General features: G+C 41.3%; 1 protein-coding gene across 2 annotated transcripts in view; it reads right to left on the bottom strand.

Annotated features, from left to right (window-relative positions):
• Positions 1 to 4,080: 4,080 nt before the first annotated feature.
• Positions 4,081 to 19,222, bottom strand: part of NKD1 (NKD inhibitor of WNT signaling pathway 1) — a 153,639-nt gene continuing 138,497 nt past the window's right edge. For both annotated transcript variants that reach the window (XM_050922567.1, XM_050922566.1), the window contains 4 exons: positions 16,196 to 16,343; positions 13,947 to 14,031; positions 7,354 to 7,484; positions 4,081 to 5,632 (listed from right to left, as the gene is read on the bottom strand). In XM_050922567.1, the coding sequence (XP_050778524.1) occupies positions 5,058 to 5,632; positions 7,354 to 7,484; positions 13,947 to 14,031; positions 16,196 to 16,343 (939 nt within the window). In that variant the 3' untranslated portion in view covers positions 4,081 to 5,057. The remainder of the gene's footprint in view (positions 5,633 to 7,353; positions 7,485 to 13,946; positions 14,032 to 16,195; positions 16,344 to 19,222) is intronic.

Below are 19,222 nucleotides of genomic sequence, written 5' to 3'. Positions count from 1 at the left end.
GGGGATAATGATACTGAGCACCTTCATAAAGTGCTTTGAGATCAACTGATGAAAAATGCTATGCAAGACTTAGGTATTATTATAACTATGAGCCATACACATTGTACAACGTTCAATAAGGTACTGTGGATACAACAGTTTTCAGACAATACTTTCCTTTCCTTCCATCTTTTCCCCACCTCTGGTTAATTTCTACTCTTGTTCCCTCTAAGATCTCCCTATGCACTGCTTCCCAATCTCTCTCTTCCTAGCCCTGGACAATAATCCATCCACGTATCTCATAAATCCTTTTGATCTAAAACAAATAAATGAAAATAATCACCATTATTTAGTTCAGTAGAAATGAATTAGCTGGAAATATAAAAAGATTAGAGCATGATTAACAATGTTATTTAATAACCATGATCCAAACCACACACGAGATACAATTTAATATCTACTGCACAAATATCAATTTAGTTATTCTACATATCTGGTATCCAGTCTAAAGTTTAGCTCCAATTCCCTGACCACCTAAGCCAGGTATGCAAAGCAGAAAGACACAGATACCCTTTCCAAGTCAGATTAATTCATTGGCAGTCAAATTCTGCAGAGAAAAAGAAATCATCACATGATAAATCAAGCCTGGGTGTTGTAGATAGGAGCAATGGAGAAGCTGGGAAATCTTATCCCAGAAAGTAAATTCAATTTGTTTTTTCTCCATGTTGCTTTTATATAAGGGATTTTCAAACCAGTTTGTGTTTGGGTGCACTCTAAGGACCCTCTCCTCCCCACAAGGAAAGCAGTCAGTTTAACTAGCAATAAGTGTATAAACTCAAAGGGCCCTATTCTACCCATCAGAAATCCCCAGCCATGTCTATACTGGAATATTGCATTATATTAGAATGTGCGTTAATTAACGTGATGTTAAATATGACTTAGCAACCAGTGTAGACATGAAAATGTAACTTTTGGTCTTGATTAACTCTAGAGATTCCCTCTGGGTTAACCATGACCAACTAGCACATTTCTGACTGTGTGTGTCCACACTACGCACTAAATCATGTTTAATATCATGTTACTTAACATGTTTTCTAACAATGCATTTTCCCAGTGTAGACAAACCCACGGTGATGTCACTTCCCCATTCATTTGGAACAGTGCATGAAATCTGGCTTTCAGTAAACCTGTGAGGTGCATAACTGCATGTGGATCATATTAGGCAATTACTGTGTGTTCATGGCAATAGACAAGTTCTTGAGTAAAAGGGTTACCTGTGTCTTAACGATAAAATGTGTCAAAATTATCATCTTTGTCTCTAAGTCTCCACTATGAGGCATACACTATTTAATTTCCAGCAATGGACATTTCTTAAAGTGACCAGAAATTATTTTGGTTTTGTTCAGAATTTTTTTCTATTAACAGCCTGCTGTACTCTTCACTAGCGATCATTAAAGTAGCGAGGCTGTCACAGAGGTCAAAGATTATGTGGTTTCCTGTTCATTTTTTTTCCCTGAAGGGTCCACTCTGCCAGCGTGCCCTGTACGTCAGCATCTGAGGGAAGAATTTGGCCTTATGTTTGTTTGTGACTTTAAGATGTTTGGATGCACTTTGAGAACCCCTGATGAAACGCTCCAATGAAGTACTTGTTCTTAACAAAATTATGGGCCTGATTTTCCTATACATTTAATTTAAAATTATTAATCACTCCCAAAATCATCAAAAGAAGGAATCAGAAAAGAAGATACTGAAAAGATTTGTCTGCATGGTGGAGATTCTAATCCCATACTCTTGGCATGAAATCTTGGTCACATCAAAATCAACATGCGTTCAATGGACTAAGATGAGACTTGCTATCTTCTTAGATTCTTTTGCTTTTGTTTTCAGAATTTGCATGCCTGAAATATGTAGGAGATAGGAAATTTGAACTTTGAGGCTAAGTATTTTAAATATAAACCTAAGCATGCACACTCCATCCTCTACGGCCCAACCCTGTTCCCATTAACAGTAATGGGGGCCCATATATCAGTGCGATTCCCTGATCTGTAGGCACTGGCAGCAATCACAATGTGCGACTGAAATCCACAGAAAAAGACCCCCAGAAAGTTATTTTCTGAACTAGTAAAACTTTAATTAACATGAGTTTCTCTTGGCACAGTTTTTGCTATTAAATAAATAAAGCATTTAGTCAAAACCATCTATATTTACTATACAAAATACTGGAAAGCAAACATTTGTAAAAGATACAGAAACTTAGGGTTCTGTGCTACATGAGCAGTTATTCACACTTAATGCACGTAACACAAATGCAACACAGTATTTAGCTACTGTATGTTCGTACATGGCGGGTGCAAATTTTGTAGTGTGGGAATGCCATGTTATTAAAACTCATTTGTACTTCACAGAATATAAGCAAGGTAGAATTTGTCTTTTGGATATCAACAAATAAATCAAGTTCAAAGTTGTGGCTCACGGTCAATTGTGATTCGCTGTTTTAAGAGTCTACTTTCATTGGTATTAACTTTGGACATGTTTAGATTAGACGGGAGTTTGTTACTACTGCTGTTATCTTTTCTGGCAGAATATCTTTGGGTTTTAGAGCAATTCTTGCCCATTCTACATTCCTCCCTCTCCCAAGCCCCTGCCCCCCACCCCCAGATGAAACATACTAAATATATTCTAGATTTCAAATATTTTGGCCAGCAATGATCTGTGTATTTTTAAAAAGATCAACCATTTCCTTTGTTAACATTGCAGAATGCTGGCAAATACTCTGCTGAAAAGAGAACAGCATCACTTACATCTCAGGAACAGATAACATGGCATCCCTTTTCAGATGGAATGTACGCTTGTGTGTTTGCATGCGATATAACATAAGTCACTTGAATACATCAGACTTCGTTAACACTATAATATAAATAAGCTTATTCCTTCTACTAGACATGTAAATGCCTTTTTTTTTGCAGTCCATAATTATATATACATTGAAAAAGAATGATACACAAGCAGCAAAACAGGCTTAGACTAGAACAACTCAGTGGTAACTAACCAAATTTGTGGCCATTTCATATTTTCAGTACAGAAAATTCTGCATATAAATATTTTTGGACTTAGGAATTTTAAAATAAACAGAACAGTATAGTTGTCACACAGATCAAACACACTTTAAAACATTTTGCTAGCTTTAACAGAACACAATGTCGACGTCTAAAAAAGAAATTAAAATAAACCAGATTTTTCAAAGGGACAATAATTCTAAACAACTGCTGATTTTGGGAGCCATGAGATGGAACTAATTACCCACAAGCAGTGATTCCTCTCCAATTCCACAAGAAGGCAAAGCTTTCCACATTGTTTTCTTTCAATGTCGATGTCTCTGTGTCCTTCCCTAGGACAGTATCCTTCTAACAGTTTTAATGCTCAGCAGCAGGGAAATCTCCCATCTTGAACTGATCCAGACTGCAGTTGCAACAAAACGTGCCCTATTCATAAAGGGCCCTTAGAAATGTGGGATAGTAACATTTCACACTATACATTGTAGACAAAACACACAAATAATTAAAAGAAACTAAAACCAAAAGCAAATACGTTTGATAGAACAGTTACATTTCTATGTGATCAGAACTCTACTTTTTAGTTCCAAAAGCAATAGATCAGTGGCTATTTAGTCACTTTTGCCTGCACTGTACAAATGTACTTCAAATCTGAGCCTCACAGAAAGCAAAACTCAGATTTACTGACTTTTTCTGTCACACTTTTTCCCATTTGCATTTGACCTTTAAATTTCTCAGCAGCCTATAATGGTCTCATAGGTCTTGCCTCATTTTACTTTGTGGAATGGAAGCCCTTTGATATGAAAAGAATGGTAGAGGCCAGAATGACTGTGAGCAGCGTTCTTTACATGTTGAATTGTCTTTAGAAAAAGGAGCAGAGCAAAGCTGTAGGTGCTGGGGAAACACAAATCGCAGGCACCCAAGAAAATGCCATGGGGTATGTGTTTTATACCATACCTAAAAAATAATGTTAATATTCAAACCACAGATTTCTAAAACACAAGAAAATGTACCTGAGAGAGAGTGTGTGTGTGTGTGTGTGTGTGTGTGTGTGTGTGTGTGTGTATATATATATATATATTTATCTATTTATATTTTATGTATATATATTTGCCAACATTTAAAGTGAGAAGTATATTTTCCTCCAATTCTTTTTCAAAACAAAGAATTGTGGATTAAAAACAAAACAAAACAACGAATGCTAGTTATGGCCCAAGCATTAAGGTTTAGTGAGGGTTCATATCCACCTCTTTTCTTTCCTCTCAGATGGTTTCCCAATGCAGAATGGAGAGTAAAAAAAAGAAAAAAGGATGTATATTTAAATACTACTCAATATCTAACAGACTGGACTTGAGTCAGTAAAGAACCTTGAAGGCAAAAAGAAAGTATCAGTTGTAAAATGTAGCTCTGTTGACAAATATAGCTAATATTTCCTTGTAATTATTAAGATAGTGAAAGTACAACACAAACAGGCTACAAGAATGCAGTATATTAAAATCCCCTTGTAGCACATTACAATCAGTAAAAAGAAAATAAAATTTGAATAATACTAGAGGTAGCAGCTGTTTGTATTTTCTGTTATTCTGAGTATTTCTGGAGTCCAAACCTTTGAACATTGCTCCCCTGATAAAAGGCTTGTGTGCAATAAGCCGACATATGGCAGACTGGTAAGCTATATGTCTGCAGCGTTGTTTGAAGTATCTTTTTCTAATACAATGAAGGAAGTACTTGTAAAGGAAGTGCGTTGATGACCTGCATTAAATCACAGCTCTGAAAGCTATGGCTGTTTGTTGTTTTACTAGCCACTTAAAAACCAATATCAACAAGTTGTTAAGTAAGCTATGCAACTTCACGACATATAAATAGTGTAAGTTTTAATGGTTTCATATAATTTTTAAAATATACGCTAGCTGAATATTAATGGAGTAACAATAATATTAATCATAATAATGCCTTAGTCTGAAGTCACAGGAAGGCGTTTCCTTCATATGGGGGGATTCCTGGATGATGTTGGTGGGATCGGTTTTATGTCTGGTAGAAGTGATGATAGTGGTGGTGATGCTCATGGTGGTGATGGTGTTCATGTCTCTGGATCATTTGTCCAACTTGGCCTTCATATAAAATGACTGTGGGCAGGTCTCTTACCTGCTCTTTTTCCACAACTGTCCCCGGAGAATGGAAGGTTTTGCACATTTGATGATTCTCCTTTGCCCTCTGCTTATGTTTCTTGTGAGCCTGCTGGGACTGCATGGGGAGGTAAGGAAGATTCTGGCCCACCCGTGCAGTTGGGGAAGCCATTGGCATGGATGCACCTTGAAGAGGTTTATTCCTTACTGCCCTTCCAGGGTGAACAGAGGCTACATTTTTGCTCTGGACCTTGGGAGACCTAACAAAGTGCTTGTTTGAGTCCTGATTGCGCAGCCTTTGTTGTATTTCTGCAATCTTGGCGTACGAGGCATCAGCCAAATTGATGTGGCTGGGGTCCACCACTTGAGATTTCCTGTGTTGGGCATGGAAGATTTCAGGTTCATGAGAGCGGGATCTAGTCTGATTCACCACTCTATTTGGTGGGTCATATTTCTGAGCTGCTGGAGGAGATCCTAGAAAAGAACAAACACAGTTAGTTATCTAATATTTCAAATTTTAATTAGCAGCATGCACTTGGCAGGGTTAAGTTTATCAGCAGAGTGGAATTTTCCTCAGGAAGTGAACGTAATTATACCCGTAGCTGTTTAGAAAAAGTTTTAAAAGTCCTTGTGACAGAGTGCTAGGCAAGAACGGTTGAGCCAGCACTCTGATCACGGCAGCTCCAATCAAACAACGCAGAATGGAGCTGGTTAAACAGAGCTGTGCCTAATTTGTGGGGGGAGCAGAACTGGCAGGCCAATTAACCCATTAGGCAGAGGCTACAAATAGTCACAGGAATGAAGTAGAAGGGGAAAAAGCAGGCAACAGGGGGAGGAGAGAGATTACCCTTTGCTGCTTGTTACAGAAGCTGGGGACTCCCTAGGACACTTGGAGCAGAGCTGTATATAGTCTGAAGGTGGTGTAAATAAACTACACAAGATGTCTGACAAGCACAAGGGTCTCTGAGCAGTTTGTGAACCGAAGCGGAGGCAGGAGCCAGAGGACCCTGTCACAGTCTTATTATTAAATACTATTCAATGAATCCTCTACCTGGCAATCTCACAGACAGCAGCTGGGACCACGGATCTAGGAACCTGAACTAAGGCACAAGCCTCATCTCTATGCTGATTGGGTGACTGCCATGGTTCCTGATTGGCTTAAATAAGGGCTGAAGCCCAGAGGAGAGAACAGGAAGATGGCTGTATAACTGAGCTTCCCGCTGCCATGGACTGCTGCTCCGGTGTTTACCTGTTCTGGCCTTCTGATCCTGACCTCCTTGTGTCCTGACTCATGTAGGGTGGTCACTCACATGTTCCCAGAATTCCAAACATTCCAGTACTTCTGGGAATGGCATGGGCCTGCCTCCGCTTGTGTGACCCCACCTCTGCCAGGAGACCTTGCATGTGAGGTCATGCCACATGGGGGGGGGGGGGGCCTTCATCTCTAAGTGCATGCCACTCTGCCGCCACTGGCGTGACCTCACATGCGTGATGTGTTCAAGATCACATTGTAGGGGGGAGAGTGGCATGCTCTTAAAAATGGCATCCCCTGACCAATACTGGACAAAACCAGACAGGGGACACCTCAAAAGAAGACCATCCAGTTCAAAACTGGACAAGTGGCCTCCCTAGATTCTTGATAACTGACTCTTGATCCCTGTCCTCTATTTGTCTCTTGATTCTGATCTCCTAGTGTTCCAACTTGGCCTGATTCTTGGTAATTGGCTCCTTGACCCTGGACTCTTGGCTTGCACCCAGTGCCATCCCTTAGGACATGCTACCCATGCCCCAGCCCTGACACTTACTTTATTTTGACAAACTCTCCTTCTTGGACATCAGTCTAGATTGTGTCAAAATTATGTCATCTGATACAGTAAAATACAGAGGCAGGGCAAAACTGTAGTCCAAACCCCTTTGAATCTGGGGGGGTTAGGTTCTGGACTGGATGCCAAAATCTGAAAGCAACTATTTTCTGGTTCCAGTTCAGATGTGGCCTGCATTATCGAAGCCTAGCCCTGATTTTGCCTTGGTCCTAATAAACTGGATTCGAACACTGCTCACCAAGCCCATCTTCAGTAAATAGCAATGGATCAATCATACAACATGCTCATTTCTAAATTCAGTGGGCCCAATTCAGCCCGTGTAGCTGAAGACAGAACTGGGACAAAAGTCTGAAGAATCATTTTGTATACTACCTGGCCCAAATTTCGATGTATAGTTTTCTATTCCTGCAAGATCTAAATAGTGGTTTCTCCTTTCAATGTTCTCATCCACGCAATGGCGATAGCACCCGCTTTGCTCAGGAGCGTTGTCACTGGGGTGATACCTGTGGGCAGGAAGCAAAATGAAAATTCAGCAAAACTTCTTCAAATTGTTACTGCCACCTCGTATCCAAAAGTTCTTGGACACTTTCAAATGATAGGAGTAACTTGCAAAAATACACTACGAATGTCTGACCTTCTGGATTTCCAATGGGCTAAATGTATAGCCCTGTGTCGACTCTCCTTTCCCTCTTATACATTGATTCCATGATGTTGCAAAAAAAGGGATACTTTCAAATCTGCTTCACACAAAAGCAGATAAAAACACCATAAGGGTTTATTACGTACTGCATAGAGTCTGTAGTTGGGCCAAACCATTCAAAAGGAAAGTCTGCTGTTTGACATGGCTGCTCCCAGCTCCGCAGGGAGGCATTGGAATGAGTCTGGTGTTAGATAAATGGTCTAAATGTTCATGTGGTTCTGCTTCAGGGAAGTAGGCAGGTGTATTTACTAAAGAGAAACTGGGGGAGAAGGTGTCAGTGGAAAAAATCTGAGATAATGCATTGCTTTTTGCCAAAATACGTTTAATAAAGTCAGATCAACCTCTGGCTTCATAATCCTGACTCCTTTTCCTGCTCAGCTTTGCAACTTTATTTATAGCAGAACTATTTCCTGAGAATGAATATCTGAAATACCATTTGTTTATGAGGGGGGAAAAAAAATCAAGCAGAGGTTTACAATACTGTAGCCAACAATGCTGAACAGTTTAATTCACCACGTCCAGATGTGAACAATTTCTCTATTGCAACAAATGGGATGAGGAAAACACTTTTTTGATTAAATCACGGATTATCATTCAGGGCGGCACTTCCATCTCTGAGACCGTGGGAGGGAGTTTGCTTTCCTTTACACCTCCGTGAAACCCTACTTATATCAGTGGGAGGCCAGAATTTCAGGCTGGTTTCAAAATAAGGGCTCAGTCCTGCATGGTGTTGAGTGCTCAGGCCCCAGTTCAGCACAGCATTTAAGCTTTATCTCTCAGCACCTTGCAGTCTGCAGGATTGTGCCCGGTGTAAGGTTGGTGTCTCAGTAGGGATAGCCTAGAGAGCCGCCTTGATAAAAATCCCCAATCTATCACAGGGTGTCAGATTCATTTGGAGGATTAAGTTTACATTGCTTTAATATATGCAAATATTCTTGCATGTAACACTGCCTGCTTGGAAAGCCATGAAACTTTAAAGGTTTGGAATATGGTGCTGAAGTCACCTTTACACCCTGGTATGACAGAAGCCACTGCAGTAGCGTGTCAGAAAGAACTGGAACAGGAAACTACCAGGCTTTTTCTGCTTTTGATAACTAATCAGCCCATACACCATACAAACGTCATCTGGATCTTTGTGGAATTCTACAGTTATGGCAGTTTAACTTGTAGGAACACAAATCAAAGAGCTTCAGCAGCTACGATTTGGCATACGAGTGCCATATATCAGAGGGGTAGCCGTGTTAGTCTGGATTGTAAAAGCAGCAAAGAATCCTGTGGCACCTTATAGACTAACAGACATTTTGGAGCATGAGCTTTCGTGGGTGAATACCCACTTCGTCAGAGTGCCATATATTGCTGCTGATCTGCCACAGCTTGTGGAGATCAATGGAAGTTGCATGCATGCACTGAAGAAACTGTATGGTTCATACAGCATAGGAATAACTGCTTCTGGTCCAGCACAATTCAGCATCATTGTATAAAACTGTCCAAAATGGAACTACCGACGAACCAGTTTTTTGGTACTGTAATGAATTCCATCCCTCACTGAGACAATGGAGAAAAATTATGCTAGTACCATCACAGCCCTGAATTCTAACAGCTTTCTTACATGTAAGATGACATTCAACAATGCAAATATACACAGTGAAGCAATTACACCTTGATGAGAGATGTGCCCCACTGCCAAAGAGAACTTTCAGTATTTCTGACCACTAGGGTTTCTGGCATCCATCCCCTTCCTGCTCCTTTGCACATACATGGAAGCATTCAGGCATCAAACACTTGATTCTAATCTTCTGCAGGATGTAAGAATGTGTGTGTCTGAGAAAGAGACATTTGCTAATGTCTTTGAACAGTATATGAAACCCTTTTCTGAAACTCTGAAGCATCACTATGATGAGGAGTCCTGCCATTATATAACAGAACAGGGGATACAGCAACACGAATGTGTAGGTCAGGAAACTGCAAAGGACATTTCCTGAAAGCTGCGGTCTGAGAGAACATGACATTTAAACAAGCCAGGGCTAAATTGCTTAAACAGGTCTGGGTGAAGAGGAGGAGAAAAAGCCAATATGTACCAATGGAGACTGTGTATCTGTGGGGGAGGGGAAAGATATTTCAAAGCCTTGTTTTATATAAGTATTTTCCCTGTTGCCCAAAAGCAAGTAGAAACAGCAACAGAAATGGGGTGGCATTAACACAGCCAAACCATGAAGTTGCCTGCTAATGGAGTTCTCGCTGTCAGTGCTATTATTATTATGCAAGAGATGCTGGGTAAACCAATCATAAATCTGGATACCTGATCTGAATACGTGCATTAGCACTACAGGTAGAAGCTCTAGCCCATAGCTTCCAACATATGAAATCCCACCCCCAGAATACTTTTCCCACCTTACAGGCAGGGACATCCCTATCAGTTCCATCTTGGATATTAACAGACTCTTGCCTGTAATTCCCAGGAGAGTGAAATCATGAAAATATATGCCTCTCACACATGATTTCATTGCAACTCTAAAGGCAATCCCCTTGCCACTGCTGAGCATGAGGAAGACTTTCACATGCTTAGCCATTTGGCCAACGTGCACAGAAACTTGGGCTTATTCCTGTAACAGACACAAAGGCCAGATTTTTTGCTGTGTCCGCATTTGGCAGGGTGTCAGGAAGAAAGGGGATTCTCAGGAATTCAGTGTTGGCTGCCTGATGCTCTGCTTAGCCCTGGTCACTGGTTAGAATTGCCTAGGAAGGCTCTAACATGAGCCTGCTGGCAATGGTACCCAAGGGACCATCTGCATCCTGTGGCAGAGGGATAAAAAGGGAGCAGAGCAGAGAATCTGCCCCATAGAAAACACATTTGGTTCAAGTCTGACTGTTGGTTTCAAATGGGATTAGTTGACATTCAGAATACAGCCCTGTCCTATTCAGAAACAGCACCTTGTTCAATTCAGATGAAAAAACAGATTTTGAACAGGTTATGGGCTCTACATCTTAAGTCAGCTAAGATGTCTCTTCATGCAAATACATTCAAACTACTACAACTAATATGGACTTGTATTTTCAAGGGGGGTGGGGAAATTCCACCCTGAACTGCCTGCTCAAGTAATCAACCAAGTGCCCAGAGAGAGCTTTTGTGCTAAAAACAAACTGTATGGAGTCACAAGTAAAAAGGCAGAATTTGTTTTCTTGCCTGTAATTTTCATCTCTGAATCTGGATCCACTGCTCTGGAGTATTTCTGAGTACTTCTGTCGAATCCAGAGAAGGGAGGCCCAGTTGATTTTTGCCCCCACCCTGCACCCCCCAAGGAACTTCAACACTCCCCCTGCTGGCATATTTGTTGCAGGAAGTACATCCCCCTGAGAAAAATACTCCTGAAGTCAAGGACGCACAGAACTGGAACTTTTTTTTTTGCATTGCAGCCAAAGAAACAATCACTAATATTGTGTCGATGGCATATCAGCCCCAACTAAAGTTCCCTTTCGCCCTAGCTTGAACGTTAAGACAACTTCATACTAACCCAAACATGTGACCATAGAGAGGATTTGTCCAAAGCAGTGGATCTATATTAGGAGATATGAAAATTACAGGATTATAAGTTTTTTGTTTAATTAGCCATTTGAACAACGGAAATAACACTTCTACACTGAATTGCAAGGGGAGGATTTTTGTTCACTGTATAAATAAAATAAGTAAGATATGCTTTGAAATCTGCCCTTGACAGATCTGTCTCAACTGACTATCACTTATTCTGATGTTCAGTGCAGCATTTGTCTATAAGGCAGGTGGAAGATGTGAAATGGGGCAAATACATGCTTCTCTTTGCTAACCTTGCCAATGACATGACTAGACATTTTCAGAGGAACAAGGCCTATTCTAGATTGGCATCCAAACTAATATTGTGCATTCCTTCAGGGAGAGACTTCAAATAGGTTTTTTTATCTTATCTCCAGAAGGCTGCAACCGTACCTGCAGCTGTGCATAAAAAAAACTACTGTGTCTGTTCTTCATTGGAAATGGATGCACCCTGAGTCACACAGGCAGGAATCCACAAAAAAAACGACAGATTTTTTTTTTCAAGTGGTGAAGAGCATCTTGAGACTTAAAAACAAAAAACAAATGCCCCTGCGCTAATTTTCCTTGAAGATTTACAATGAAAGCATCAACTCTTGGGAATCTTGCTAATCTGTAGGTGAACATTAATCAGTGACTGGCTAATTTCCTAAGGGGCTAGAGTTTCACAAGGGGACTGTGTGGCAAGGAGGAGGAATTATTTCTGGCTGCTGGGAGGCAAGATGGGTTGGGAGTCTTTTAGAGGGAATAACTCTGCCTGCTCCTCTGCTAAGAACCCCTCCCCTCCCTTCCTTTTGCTGGGAGGCTTTCCCCTTCTTTACTGCCAGTTCCCATCTGCTTTTCTTAGACTGGAGGGTAGCAGAAGAGGGGCAGCCGGGTTTGGAGCTCAGGCCAGGATATGGAACAAGGTGTTAGCAAGGACTAGAACTGGTAGTGTTTGTTAACTTAGCCCACGTCCAGACTAACCCGCTGTATCGGCGGGTTAAAATCGATTGCTCGGGGATCGATATATCGCGTCTAGTCTGGACGCGATGTATCGATCCCCGAGCGTGCTTACATCGATTCCGGAACTCCATCAACCCGAACGGAGTTCCGGAATCGACACGGAGAGCCGCGGATATCGATCCCGCGCCGTCTGGACGGGTGAGTAACTCGATCTTAGAAATTCGACTTCAGCTACGTTATTCACGTAGCTGAAGTTGCGTATCTAAGATCGATTTTCCTCCCCTAGTCTGGACGTGGCCAAAGAGGTAGGACTGGAAGCAGAGTAGAGATAGGTTGGAAGCTGTCTGCCCACTGGGGGGAAAGCCATCTTCTCGTGCTTACAGGGAATGGAGTTGAGAGGAGGAAATTAAACTAAGACCCAAGCCCACTCAGCAGAAGAAGCTGAAGGGAGGCATGGGTCCTTCTGGGCCGACTGGAAAGGGAAGGAAAAACTGTATTTCTCTTCAGTACCTCTGTGTGAACTAATCAGGTCAGCCATCCTCAGTGCTCAAACACCTGAGCATGTGATATGCTGGTTAAGCGCATGGGATCATGGTTGGAGAGAGTGGGAGTTTTTCCTCACCTCAGACAGCTGGCTGATCTTTTGCTGTTATAGTGGTTCGGTTTTCTTTTTGTTCTTTGAAACCAGGCTGTGTTTTCAGACTCTGCTTATGAGGCCAGTGCCCGAAAAAGGCACTTTTATATTTATAGAAATAGAAATGAATGTGTTGGTCCAGTGGCTGGCCCACATAGTGGTAAGAGCCTGCTACTTAGCTGCAGCTAAAATACTCCGTTAACTCAAGTAGTAGGGGCGCAAGCTTTTGAGCCCACAGCCCCAAGGTATTTAGGCACTTATCTCCTACTGAAAGCAATGGGAGTTAGACACATAAATATCTTTGAGGATCTGGGCCTGGGTGCTAATGTACCTGAGGGATCAATCCCTGCTGACAACCCTAGTGATCATGATCCATTAAAAGAGCACCTAGGATTAGTGGTGGGGTTTTAAAATATCACCACCCATCTTTCCTTGGTCTAATGGAATCACGTTTCTTAATGTGGCCTAAGTAAACCTGAAGGGAGATAAGGCTCCAAAGCAATCACTATTCAATGTTAATTTCTCAATTTAAGGTTCTTTCTCATTTTGTATACAGCACCACTGAACTGCATGGTAATAACAGAAGCCATGTCAGAGAACAGGGTCCCTGCCCAAGGATTCTGTGGAATAGCTGGATAGCACAAAGGGAAAAGAAAAACAGACCATAGTAGGAGAGGGGTGGAAACTGCAAGCAACGGGGAGGGAGGGGTGGGGAAGGCGTTAAGGTATGGTTTTGCCAAAACACAAGCAAAGACATTTTTCATTGAGATGCTCAACTGGTGCTCTTTTAAGTGAAATGTTCACCCAAACCTTCCAATGGGTTCTCAGAGGTAGGAGATGGTAAAGCAAAGCTTGTATGGCTAGAAACTAGAGACATAAATAACATCTTTCACTAAAGCTAGCTTCCTAGGCTTTCCTGGATATGGACTCGCACGAGCAGCTAGGGGTGCCACAGGAAAGCCTACTTCAGTAGTAATCCCATGGAATTTGCTGTTTGTTTCAAGGTGAAAAGTCCCATGATTCCTCTGACTAAAATAGCATCAGATGAGCCTTTTGAGGTTGGCCCATTGCCAGCTCAGCAATTCCTTCCTTTGAGTGGATGAAGAGTTCATTCCACTTACCTGAGAGAAGCCCGCTGCTTCTTTTCAGAGCTTCTCAGTTCTTCATTGGCTTTGCTCTCAGCTCTGTGCCTAGAGCTCTGCAAATCTGCACCCCCAAAAAGGAAAGTTATTTCATATTATTGATATTATTCTGTCTGGCAAATGTGCAGCAGTACACAGAGATTCATTATTGGCTTGCTGTTTGCACCAATCCATAATACCTCATTATGGGCAAAAACTTCAAATGTGACAAAATGACTTAGTAGCCTAAGTCCTATTCACTTTCAATGGTAGCTGGGTGCCCAAATCACTTAGGTTCCTTGGGGAACATTTTCAAAAGTACCTACGGTCCCACTGAAAATAAATGGGATTTAGGCTCCTCAGTCACTTAAGGTGCTTTTGAAAATTTTACTTTATTAGTTCAAATCAAGATAATACTATGGGGCCTAGTGTACCCAAAGTTTTTGCACTGATACAACTGTTTTGATGAAGAGTGTGGTTTTATTGATACAGCCCCTAGCATGGAGAAGTTATACTACTAGAAAGGTGTCTATACTGATATAGCTTATTCCCCTTCCTGTATGAGAAAAGCTATACTGGTAGAAGAATTTTTAACCTGGTATAACTGCCTCTGCACTATGCTGGTATAGTTAAAGCAGTGCAACTTTTGTGTGGACAAGCCCTGGTAATTTTTTAATGTGCAAGACTGTTAGGCCTGGCCTACAATGTGGGGTGGGGGGAAATCTATATAAGACACACAACTTCAGCTACGAGAATAGCATAGCTGAAGTTGACGTATCTTAGATCGAACTAAAATTACTTATTTTGCGTCCTCGTGGTGCTGGATCGACGGCTGCGGTTCCCCCGTTGATTTTGCTTCCACCTCTTGCGCTGCTGGAGTTCAGCAGTCGGCAGGAGAGCGATTGGGGATCGATTTATCGCGTCTACTCTACATGCGATAAATCGATCCCCGATAGATAGAATAATAGATTATTAGGGTTGGAAGGGACCTCAGGAGATCATCTAGTCCAACCCCCTGCTCAAAGCAGGACCAATCCCCAAATCCCTAAATGGCCCCCTCAAGGATTGAACTCACAACCCTGGGTTTACCAGGCCAATGCTCAAACCACTGTGCTCGATTGCTACCTGCTGATCCAGTGGGTAGTGTAGACGTACCTTTAGAGTAACACATTATAGGCAGAATCTATTGCCCACAGTGCCCTCAGAGGGCTAAGAGAGTCACCCTTGTGCATCTGATGACAGGATTTGTCCAATATTTGTACTTAAACTGATCAATTTACATCAGCCACGACTGTAAGATTAGCAGGTATTTATTGATTAACTGGAAGGGCTAAACAGATCTACATATTGTATAGCATGCATTAAAGGTGCAGTGATGTATTTCTCTCTTTTCTCCAGTTGCCTTCCTAAGGCCTGGACTAAACTTGAAAGCTGTGCAGGTATAACTATTTTGGCTGAGGTGTGATTTTTTTAAAACCAACATATTTATATCAGCCAAAGCATAGTATGGATGCAGTTATACTGAGGGTATGTCTTCACTACCCGCCATATCGGCGGGTAGCAATCGATTGCTCAGGGATCGATATATCGCGTCTCATCTAGACGCGATATATCGATCCCCAAACGCGCTTATATTGATTCCGTAACTCCACCAACCCGAACGGAGTTGCGGAATCGACAGGGGGAGCCGCGGACATCGATCCCGCACCGTGAGGACAGTGAGTAATTCGATCTTAGATACTTCGACTTCAGCTACGTTATTCACGTAGCTGAAGTTGCGTATCTAAGATCGATTTTCCCCCGTAGTGTAGACCAGCCCTGATATAAAGCTGCTTTATACTGGTATAGTTATTCGTCTTCCCATACAGGAAAGGATATATTGGTATAAAGCACTTGTATACCGATAAAACTGTGTCCACACTATGAGGATTGTATCACTTTAACTATACCAATATAGTTAAAGTGGTACAACTTTCTAGTGTAGACAAAACCTTCGTGTAGCTTGTAGTCTGTAACTACTGTGAATCAGAAATAATCAAATGAAACAATGAATTTCAAACACAGACTCCTAAGTTAGAGCATCCACAGCTGAGGCCTCCAATGGGCAGTTAGAAATTACAACACGCCCAGAATCAGTTGTTCTGATTCAAATGTCTCTATAACTGGTTTTTCTACTAGGAAATGTGAACTGAAATCTTTGAGGGGAAACGTTTTGGCAATATTTCACAGGGCATATGGCACGTGCTTACCAGCAGGGTTTAGTAAGATACTCTTTTTCTTCTGACTTCCATCAGGTGCCACAGTAAGCTTCACTCGCAGAGTTTTACTGGAACTAGGGGAGTGGTTTACTGATGCGTCAACTACCTCATAGATGGTATGAAGCAAGCTTGTAATGTCCTACAATTGGAATTGAAACACAACCAGAAAAATAATATTGTAAAAACAGGTAAAGAACCATTTCTTTTGGTACTGACCAATTTAACCATTCTGGACCAATCAGGTGCCAACACACTCTCAAATCTCACTGAATTCAAAAGGGAGTTAAGGGTGCTCAGCGCCTTGAAGAAGTACCAAGCTTCACTGAATCATGTCTTCTGTTTCTCAGATGGACATATTCTTAGCCATGTTTCCCTGCTGGATTTACAGATAAATACATCCCATCTCAGGACATCAGGTGAAAGTTATAAAAGAAGTGTTTCAAGTATATGACTCTTTTCTTCCACGTTCCTTACATTCAAATGACATAAATGTTCTGAAATGGGACAGAATAGACCAAAACACCCTAGAAAAAACACAAGTTTACGCAGGTTTTCCAAACATACACCACAAGCTGTTTAACTAGCAGTTTCCCCTACCAGTTTCTCTCTATTGTCATAAATACAGCTAAGGTATAAATTATTATTTATATAGCAATGGAAAACAGAGTTTGCATGACCCAAACAAGTATTTCCTTATTTTTTTTAAATAAAGCGGACCCATATCCACAATTTCCACATCACATGATAGATAACCAATCCAGGCCTCAGGACGATGTTTGCTTCCTGTGATTCCCTTTTGATATCTAGAGGGCAGAGATATCTAGAGATTCCATGGAACACATTACTGGTGAGTTTGAGAGATCAGACTGATCTAAATTTCTCAAAACAACAAGGGTGTTTTGGGTCAACCCACTACAGAGTAAGGCCTGCGTCACAACATTTAGAATTGGATCTGAACTTACCCAAAGTTCAGAATAGCTGAGATCTCGTGTTCAGATTCAGGCCTATCTGAATATATTCCTCTCTTTAGGTTACCATCACCATTACGCAGTTCTCATAATAGGTGAGATAAAAAACCATATTTCATAATTCAATTAAGACAGCTTTAGAAATTGCAAGGGTAGGGGCAATTCAGAATTCCTCTCCATAGCTCTAGTTCAGCCAAGCATTTATTTGAGCATGAGATTAAGTCCATCCGTATTCAGCAAAACATGTACGTTTATGCTTTACAGTAAGTGCCACTGACGTAAATGGGACTTAAGCACATGCTTAAGTGCTTTACTGAACAGAGGCTGATCAGAAGCAGAACTACTAAATTCAAATAATCCATTTGTCTCCTACAGGAGGACTAGAGAATCCCCATTCTTCTTACTTAATGTACGGGTGGAACATAGCCCCTTTTGCGTTTGGTGTTGCAAGTCAGCTCATATTTACCCAAACCAGTCAGCCTTCGTTAACATCACACAAATGTCCTTACTCCATACTACCTAGCTATTGCTAAGATGAGTAAGAGATCTAGTACTTTGCTCATTACTTGAGATGGAGACAATTCTCTGAGTGAACTAACCCACATTTATTATTTATTTATGTCAGTACTAGCCAGTTCTGTCATGGACACCTTTCTAGGGTCAAAGTATATCAAGCCCAGCAGGCTTTAAAGGTCCCACTGAACACACTTCTAATAAATTAATCTACCAGTCTCTCTGACCCTAAACCTATCCTAGAACTACGCCTTTTCCAGGCACCTTTGTTAAATATAACAAAACTGGTTCTGAAGAAGATGGAGACTTAGTTCTTGCATTCAATAAGATCTTAAATCCTATAGGATTCACTCAGGGTTCAAACCCTTAGAAATGTAGCCTCAAATCACACCCAGGTGTATGCTAGCAGACACATCAGTTTAACCTGATGTAATATACACGCCTCTTTATCTAGCCAGCATTAAAAGAGACAGTCAAATACTTACCTCCTGCACACACTGAATATTTTACAGTTAACAGACATATTCCTTTCAGTGTAACATGCAGGGAAACTTTGAAACTATGATTAAGGCAAATGATTTACAGTAGATGAAGCTCCACTTCTTCTAGCCTGAAAGGTCTAATGTAGAAGATCCAAATTCTGCCCTGATTTACAACTTTATACAAGTCAGTGGAATTACTCCAGATTTAGGGTCTGATCCTGCTCCCACTGACTTCAACGCTTAGGATCAAGCCCTTACACTGGTAGAAATAGAGCAGAATTTGTCAGCTTGTCCACTCCTTCCACAGAAATCTCTCTTGTATTTCCTCCCCAAAGGTATAAGGGTTGTCATAAGCTGTGTTGGTGGCCTGTTTCCATCCTTTTGACAAGAACCCATGCCTGAAAGTCCGCATCAGGGAATGACTGACTGACTGACAGACAATATCTCACTCACCCTCTCCTCTCACATTTTCATCATGTCTTGAAACTTACCCAAACCTACTAGAAAGTCTCTTAACAGAAAGAGCAGCATCTGACAGAAGGCTTTACAAGCTGAAGTTTTTATTGCAGCTGACGAAAAAAAACAAAAACAAAAACAAGACAGAGCCACCACTGAACTACCCCCTTCCTAAACTAACTTTTGGAAGGCCTCATACTATGCACACAGATACCTCATACTATGCACACAGAGTGGTGGCTCTGTCTTGTCTTTGGTTTTTTTTGTCAGCTGCAATAAAAACTCTCTATTTAACAAAGTTCTTAAGTACATCCTTAATTTTAATGGTATTTAAGCACGTATTTAAGTGTTTTGCTGAACAGAGACCTTATTGTTTCATTCCCCAACAAGTATTCTGCCACTACACTCTCCCTTCCTCGGATACGGATAACCAACCCAGGTAACTTTTTCGTGTACTGCCAATTTTAATTTGGTGATCGCTCACACATTTGTCCCCAACAACCCAATCCCCCTTTTTTGTTCCAGTATGCTATATGCTTGTACCATTTGCTTGTTAACCACTCTCATTTTACTCTGAAACATGCAAAGACAGAAGTTCT

The sequence above is a fragment of the Gopherus flavomarginatus genome, chromosome 14 (assembly GCF_025201925.1).
Source record: "Gopherus flavomarginatus isolate rGopFla2 chromosome 14, rGopFla2.mat.asm, whole genome shotgun sequence".
NCBI lineage: Eukaryota > Metazoa > Chordata > Testudines > Testudinidae > Gopherus > Gopherus flavomarginatus.
Note: the sequence above shows the minus strand (reverse complement) of the source record. Positions and strands in the feature narration are given on the sequence as shown.